Source organism: Mastacembelus armatus, chromosome 6 (assembly GCF_900324485.2).
Source record: "Mastacembelus armatus chromosome 6, fMasArm1.2, whole genome shotgun sequence".
Classification (NCBI taxonomy): domain Eukaryota; kingdom Metazoa; phylum Chordata; class Actinopteri; order Synbranchiformes; family Mastacembelidae; genus Mastacembelus; species Mastacembelus armatus.
Window position 1 is genome coordinate 269,124 of NC_046638.1, and position 8,427 is coordinate 277,550.

General features: G+C 46.1%; 1 protein-coding gene across 2 annotated transcripts; it reads left to right on the forward strand.

Annotated features, from left to right (window-relative positions):
• Positions 1-19: 19 nt before the first annotated feature.
• ciao2a (cytosolic iron-sulfur assembly component 2A) lies at positions 20-4,803 on the forward strand. Of its 2 annotated transcripts, XM_026310722.2 has the most exons (5): positions 20-622; positions 1,340-1,504; positions 2,455-2,504; positions 3,803-3,848; positions 4,167-4,803. In XM_026310722.2, the coding sequence occupies exons 1-5, from the start codon at positions 499-501 to the stop codon at positions 4,265-4,267; spliced, it is 486 nt and encodes a 161-aa protein (XP_026166507.1). In that variant the 5' UTR covers positions 20-498; the 3' UTR covers positions 4,268-4,803. The 2 variants fall into 2 exon arrangements, with proteins under 2 accessions (XP_026166507.1, XP_026166508.1); XM_026310723.2 differs by lacking the exon at positions 3,803-3,848.
• Positions 4,804-8,427: the final 3,624 nt, after the last annotated feature.

Sequence of the window (8,427 nt, forward strand, 5' to 3'; positions counted from 1 at the left end):
TTTGGACGGAGTCATATTTTTACATGTCGTTTATAAATGTGTATTTTCTTGTTTTTATTTTAGGTTTTGGTTTTGTTTCTTCTGCGTCGTTGCGTCTCGGTGTTGTTTTGCTTTTAAAAACGAATGAACATCCCAGCCTGTTAAACATAGACACCGTATGTTGCTGCCTTTGATTTATTTGTGTTTATGTTAATGTACTTTGTAATAAACCAAACACGCTCTTTGACAAATACAAACCCGTTTTTTTACCGTCTTCAATCCGACACAGTTTCATCGATTACTTTTCCCAAAATACGGAAGCGACAGCGGCACGCAGCCTCCCATTGGCTGCGACAAACCGCGCTGATCTCTATGTCGTCTGACGTCAACGCGGCCTTATCCACTTGTAGATAGAGATCTGCTGAAGCGACGCGCTGCTGCGCTCACGGCACCGTCTCCGTTTTCCTGCCAAATCAACTCAACTGGGCCCATTTACCTTATTATGGCGTTTTCCGAAGCATGGAAATAGTGTTGGGCCTGGTGTCGGTCACTGTCTCCAAGGTCGTACAGCTGTCCGGGCTCGGCGCTAACAGTAATGTCCTGAGGGCCAAAAAGATGGAGGAGAAAGCGTTAGAGGTTTACGGTGAGCTGCTAATGTTAGCTAAGCTAGCGCCAAACTAATGTTATTAAAGACATTTATTTATTAAATCCGTATTTATTTATCAAAGCCATATTTATTTATCCAAGCCGTATTTGACCCACAGCTCTCTCCGGTTCAGATCTCAAATGGAATCTGTTCTGGTTATAATGGCACGTAGCTTGTGCAGAATTAAAAGTGACGGTTTTCTGAAGGGAGTTTGGCGTGAACAGCACAGCCAGTATTTGGATTTGCAGCAGTCCTAAATAATTTTCTGTCGAATAATTTAACTTGATTGAATTTATGTTGTTTGAGGTGAGTAATGTATTGGCAGTAATTCTTATTCAGAGCTCAACTAGATGATTTTTCTGACTGGAGTTTGGTTAGAGATGTCACATGTTAGTAGCAAAACACATTATTTCTTGAATGGGGTTTGGCCTGATTGCAGTTAAAGACACAGACTTGACTCATCCAGATCTCAGATCATTTTCTAAAAGGCACTTATTGGGCCAAGTGCTGCTGTAGAGTTCAAATAAATAAATTATATGAGTCTGGATTGTTTGAAGTGTCCAACATATAAAAATCCTGTTACTGAAATACAATTTAGTTTTAGAAAACCATTCTCTTAACATACTGTTGGTTTTATTGTGACATCAAATCATTTAAGTTTCAGTTTTGGTGCTGAAGGTCAGTGACACACCTCGTTTCCTTTCCCTCTGTCAGATGTGATTCGATCGATCCGGGACCCAGAGAAGCCAAACACCCTGGAGGAGCTGGAGGTGGTGACGGAGAAATGTGTGGTGGTCCAGGAGCTTGGAGAGGACGAGTACCTCATCATTATCAAGTTCTCTCCAACCGTCCCCCATTGCTCTCTGGCGACTCTGATTGGTGAGTCACTCTGCTGAACTGACAAGAAGAAGCAGAGAAAGTTCACTGGCAGGTCATGACACTGACACGGGAACGGAGGCTGATACTTTGGGATTGATTATTATTTGAAACACACACTCAGATTTCAGCAGACATGGCGTCCCTGCCCTCAGGTGTATTCAGGGCATTGATCATTTGAAAAGCCGTGGAGGAAACCTGGGTCTCTGTCTCTGAGCTTTTTCTTTTGTTTAATCCAAACAACAAAACCAGCACGATACTCTGTTCACCCAGAGTAATGGGTCAATCACTCTGTTATTACTGTAATTTTGTGGCACTAATAAATAAGTTGAAAGCTTTTCCAGTTCAGGAGATTTAACTAGTGACATCTATTGATCTGCTGCAGAAGAAGAAGATGTGGCCTCTGCTCTGTTGAGCAACAAAACCGTGATGGTTGCAGAGATGTGACAAAGTGGTGTGTGTTCACTCACAAACAGTCTCTGGCAGAGTCCAGTCGGTGGCTTGTAGAGAGCTCATTAATAACACTGCAGCTCATTAACATTAATCATGCAGCTGATACAATCTGCTGCCAGCTGGAAACCAGAAGCTGCCGATGTGACCTGAACGCTGGTCGGAGCGAACAAAGAGTTTTATCCTAAAACCATAACTGTGCAACACACATGCTTGATTTGTCCAGGCAGGGTGAAGCCTCACATTAGCTTCAAATAACCTTTGCAGAGAGAAACACTGTTGTTGCCCCCAACACTGAGCATTAGGCTCTTTGACTGTCCAGTACGAACAGTATAAAACATTCAAATTCAAACCCGAACGTTAAGGAGAAACTCTTCTGTGATTACCACACAAATCCAAGGGTTTTGCGAAATATCACAGCTGCAGCTGTGACAGCAGCGTTTCTCTGATCGTGTGAGTTTCTGGCTGTGCTGCAGCAGTAACATCGTGTCCTCTGTGTGCAGGTCTGTGCCTACAGGTGAAGCTGCAGAGATGTTTGCCCTTTAAACACAAGGTGAGTCCCAGCACAGCTCCATGCACACAAACACATTCTCTCATTCAGTTCTCTGCATCCTTTCCATGACAGAATCCAGACCACTGTTTGAGTTTTGTCCCTCCTGTTATTATACTTTGTCTTCTAATGGGCAGATCATTACTGTAATTGCCATCATTTTACAGTGACAGGGCAGTGAGTTGTTCACATCTAATCAAAATCTCCCATTAGCAGCAGCAGAACTGACAGTGACAGTGCTGTTTGCAGTGAACCCATGGGTGCACAGACAACTGTCCTTGGATCACTGTGACACTGAAGGAAACTTAAAAACAGCAGGATTCTCAGTGAAGTTCTGCAGCCTCTGTTTCCTCTGGTTTCTCAATGGATGTGTGGAGGGTCATTGTGGAGGGACATCAGAGATAATGAGACCCTCAGGAAGTGGAAGTCGAAGTGAATCATCTGTGTGTTTCGTGTTTGTTCAGAGTTATGACTGTGACTTTTAATACTGTGACCACCAGTGCAAAAGGTTTTAAAGCATAATCACCTTCTCCATGACTGCGCTACCCTGCTCACCTTGGTGATTAGCAGCCAAATGAATAGAACCAGGTCACACAGCATCTTTACCTCACGTCTTATTTCGCTTCTTGTGACAGTTCTATAGGGAAAGTGTTTCAAGGTAAACAGTTTTTTATAACGCTATGTTTATGGGGGCTGAACTGTTGAGAACAGGTCCATGGCTAAACAGGCAGCTTTACCAGCAGATTGTGATTACATGTACATTTCCTCCATATCCAGCAGTCTAATAACTTTTGGACCCAAACATGAGTAAACAGATCATTCGCTCTGACAGAAAACAAACAGAGGCGCAGGTGGTGAAATGTGGCTCACGGAGTAAATCTGAACAGCCAGTTAGCCGTCAGTTGACGGCCTCGTGTCAGAGGTGGCGGCCGACGGAGAGGGCAGTTGTTGGCCAGTCATCAGACCCAGCAGTGTGTGGAGGCGGGTGGAGAGTTGTGTGCATAAACAACATGAGCAGCCTCTTAACGAGAGGAAGCTGCTCCTTCACTGACAGCTGCTGTTTATTTCTGCAGGATTAGTTCACGTTGTTCCTTCGTTGGAGCAGCGTTTGGAACATCAGTACTGTGGCCCTTTGTTCTCTGAGCCGCATGTGACGTCTTTAATCCCAAACTGCTAACGCTCTGCTAACACTCAAAACCTCCTTCATTTTCTTTTGGCTGAATTTCTGGAAAAACTGCTGTTAAATAATAGAACAGACATAAAGCAGCAACTCTGATTCTTAATATTGTTGTTCTCCTCAGCTGGAGATTTACATTTCTGAAGGAACCCACTCTACTGAGGAAGACAGTAAGTCTGTTGTGTTCTGTAAGTTTTCATTTAGCAGAACTTCTTCCCACTCCTCATGCAGGGTGTGCGGTGTCCCACAGATGTGGTCAGCACCCGTCACCTGTCGCCGCCTTCTGCCTGTTCTTTCTGTGTTCCACTGTCCTTAGTTCTGATTTCATTGCACTTCTGCCTCATTTATCACCACACTTTTTCTTCCTGAGTTCCATCTGTTGTATGTTGGTCTGCTGCTCTGTTCCTCATGCACATGAATGGGACTGTTGGTGGACTGGACCTGTACTGAAGTGTTTGTGTTGTCTCTTTGTAATTTTGTGTGTCCAGTAAACAAACAGATCAACGACAAGGAGCGAGTTGCAGCTGCCATGGAAAACCCCAACCTGAGGGAGATTGTGGAGCAGTGTGTAACCGAACCTGACGACTGACGGAGGAAGCATCACCCACCTGTAGCAAACACCTGGGAGCGTGTGTGTCTGATGGCGGAGGTGTGTGTTGGTGTGTGTCTGATGGCGGAGGTGTGTGTTGGTGTGTGTCTGATGGCGGAGGTGTGTGTGCGTCTGATGGCGGAGGTGTGTGTTGGTGTGCGTCGGCTCCAGGGAGTTTGCTGATTTTGGGGGGATTCTTCTCCAGTGAGAAGCTTGAACACTGAGCAGGGAATTGAAGCCTGGGCAACTGGCAGGAGCTGGAATAAAGCGACAGGTGTGTGTTGACCTTCTCATCGTGCCCTGCAGGATGGCCTCGTGGGGAACAGTCAGAATAACGTCGTCCTGCTCATTCACGCAGACTCCAGGCACAGAGACGGTTCTGTTGCTTTAACCACAGCAACGCCCCAGGATCTGTCTGTCCTTTTTGTAATTGCACTCAGGTGAATCCGTCAGTCAAATATTTCTTAGAGGTGATTATTTTTTAAAGAAAAGATGTGATGTACAAAAAATCTGATATTAAAATCAATGAAAACCTGCGTCAGAGCGATGTTTGGTTTTCATTTGTCAGAGTATCCAGCCTGTTAAAACACCACATACCTGGAATTTATTACATTAATTGGTGCCACATGACGTTAAAAGGCACTACAGGGGTCAGGGGCCACTCTACTGTCGTCTAATGTTCCTGTGTTTGTGGAAAAGCTTCGTCTCTAAGATCCAGCCGTCTTCATTAGACAGGACACTGTCCTGCTGAGCAGCAAACAGCACAGTCAGACCAGCAGTCACTATAAACATGTTGCAATCCAGTAGTCCAACATCTCCAATCGTTGGACGTTTATTATTCAGACGAAGTGGAAAACCTCAATGTAGCGTGGTGTTAAGCAAAAAGACTCAGTCCAAACAAAACAAGGCCCAGAGTCTGGTCTGCAGGCTGAAAGAAAAACTATGAAATGAGCACAAACTAAGGGGGCAGACACAGGTGGTTTAAAGCTCATGGAAAGACAACCAGAGCACCACCAGTACAGCCTAAATATGTTCCAGTAACAAAACCAATAAACTAAATGGCTGTTAGCACCTGGCACATATGCACAGACATAAATGATGAACACTGCCAGACAGCCTCTTTGGCACAGGTGTGCTGCTGGTGTAACTTTCAAGACCTGGACCAGTCTTGTTGTAATGTTGTGGCTTCACCTGTCAGGGGCGCTGTTGGTCTGAATCACAGGAGCTGTGATTCCTGTGATTCAGGAATCATTCCTGCATTCCTGCAATGAAAGGCAACGTGTCCAGACGGTTTGTGCATTAATAAACAGGTGTAATAAAGTTAATGTGTCATCACTTTACCTGCAGCAGCTGTGGTCTGTGTGACTGGACCAGTCACACGTGGTTCAAACAAGCGGAAATTCTTTTTCTTTGCCCACAATTCAAATGTTTTATTGTTATTTCTCTTTCACTGTAGTTTTAAATAAAAGTGGTATTTCTGGCTTTAGCTGCCCACAGTCAGTGTCTGCATTGTGACTGTGACGCTGGTGATGCTGCGCACACGCTCTCTGTTTGCAAACTGGAAACCAGTCCAATAATTCACTTTCACTGGCCATACTTAGACTAAAGAATCCGACCGCAGGGCTTTTGTATGTAGGGGAGTAGTTTCCTACTATGGTACAGGGTCGGTGAGTGAAACGAAGCTGCCTTCACTGTGCTTGGCTCTGCGTGGGGAGCACGGTGTTATGCAATGGCCTGGCCTGCCTCCCAGCTCCTGCACAGCTCTCGCCTGTGATCAAAGCTCGAGTGCAGAGCCACAGCAACGCCGACACATCCAGCGCTCAGACTCTGCTCCGCTGAATCATCGTCTGAGGCTGAGAGGAGCAGAGGTGATTTGCATTCAGTGTCAAAACATTTGCCGGATTCTAGCAATGAAACGGATGTAAGGAGAGGCGGGCGAGCATAAAGACCGTGCTGCCTCTCCTGTGAGGTGAACAGGTACTTCCTGTCAGCGTCCTGCATGCTGCAGCCACACTTCCAAATTCAGTGTGATGATTTTCTGCTAGTTTGCGTTTTCTCCCGATCATTGTCATTTCCACTGTCACAGCTGGTTTTACGCAGAACCTTTTGCATACAGGCTTACTGTAACAGCAGTGGGATAATGTTTGAATGCCCAGTAAAACCTCACCACCATCTTCTTTCAGGACTTCTCCTCAAACAGCTGCTGCTTTTTCTGCTGTTTCTGTCTTTACTGCAGGAACATCCCACATGTTCCCCAAACTTCCCCCAGCCAGCACATTGTCTGAGCAGTGGAGGAGCAGCCAGACTGGAAAAAGCAGCTGCTGGTCTGGACACACTTTACACCTGCTGAGGTGAGACCGGCAGGTAACGTTCGTTATGTATAATAACCCAGGCAGAAACAGGCAGGCAAACCTGCAGCAGCGACAAGGTGAGAGGCTGAAACAGGAGTAAACAGAGATGAACAAATAATCCACAGGAGACAGAAGGATCCAGATAATCACAGCTAGAAACACAGAGAGTACTGAAAGCACTGAGGTGGAAACTCTGAAAATGTAGGAAGGGGTCCAGGGACATACAGAGACCAAGAACAGGGAGAGACAGTTTCTGGAAGAGTCCTCATTAGCTGTGTAGCATCAGGACGGTGAGTCAGAAAAAACTACAGTGTGTGTTGGTGCTGATGGAGCAGCAGCCTCTCACTGATGGTTTGACAGTTTCTGGACACGGTTTAGGGAGGAGACCAGAGATGATTTGTGATTTGTTGAAGAAAATGATCAGTTGTCATCCAACAGCATCCACCTCCACAACATCAGGGACATAAGATCTCATGCTGCACCACGTTGTGTGAGTTTGCAGCGTGTGGTAATTTTTTGTTTATGTGGTTGTTTTTCTGAAATGTGCAGTTCAATGACTCAATAACTCAGGTCAAACCAACACGTCTCAGGAAAACACATTCACACAGCCGTGACAATGTTAACACGTCAGCCACATGGTTCAGCGGCCGGCTCACTCATCTGTGCACGAATCCTTCAGTTTGTCCCCTCGCCTCATGGATTCACAGAGTCACAGTCATGAGACTCAATTACACCCCCACAGAACAGCGGTCGGTGTGGAAAAGCCTGAGAAACACTTCCACTACAGTCCAACAACTTTTGGGTTGTGACGCCGTCTGCATGATGTGGCAGTTGTGTAACGTCAGACTGAGAGAACAGAGATTTCCAAATGCCACAGGAAGCTGCTCTGTCCACAGGAGGCACCTGAAGACACCCAGAGACAAACGCAAGGATGACCGGTGGAAGCTGGATTTAAACTGCTGCTAACCATCAGGACCCTGTGCCTCCCGGCTGAGCTCAGCCAAGCGGACCCTGCACCTCTGAGCAGCTTTAATGAACAGCTTTAATGAACAACACACAAACGTCTGCTCGCTCCAGAGGTCACTTCTGCTTTGAGTCACTGAGTTAAAGTGTCTGGACGTCACGTTAATTGGCAGCAGAGACAGAACAGCCTCCTTATTACAGGATCCCTTTCAGCTTCAGAGCATTTTCTTCAATGTCGGATTTGTTCCCAGCATCTGTAGATGAGGTGAGAGGCTCCCACAGAACAGTCACAGGATACCTGATGAACCTGGAGGATCAGAAGATGGGTTTTCAGAAAAGGTCACCTCAGGTTGTGCAGCTGAGGACACATGCAGCGACCGCAGGGTGTTCGTCACATTTAGCTGCGACTGTCTCCTTCTGTCTGCATGCAAACCATAACTCAAATTAAAAGTCATCATGTTTGTTGGGCTCTCTCTTCACATTTCCTGCTCCAGGTGAGTCTGGAAGTCTCACCGTCAGAAAGGAGTCCATCGGCTGGTCTTCCTCTGCTCTCTCATACGGATAAATTCTTTGAACACTGCTTTGACTTATTAACCTCACAGCTTTCACAGCTTGAACGTGGCTCATCAGGATCAACTTCTGGGGAGGTCTGGAAGTTCGGCTCTTGATCCCTGTTGGAGTTCTGGTGTTTTCCTCCACTGTGGAAACACTCACACTGTGAGAGGAGGAGAGGAGAGGATGAAAGGGGAGGAGGAGAGGAGGAGAGGATTTGAGTTCTGACAAAGTCTTTCAGAGTTTCACTCCTTGTCTCCTTCTGACCGCTACAACTTTCAGAAACCAACCACG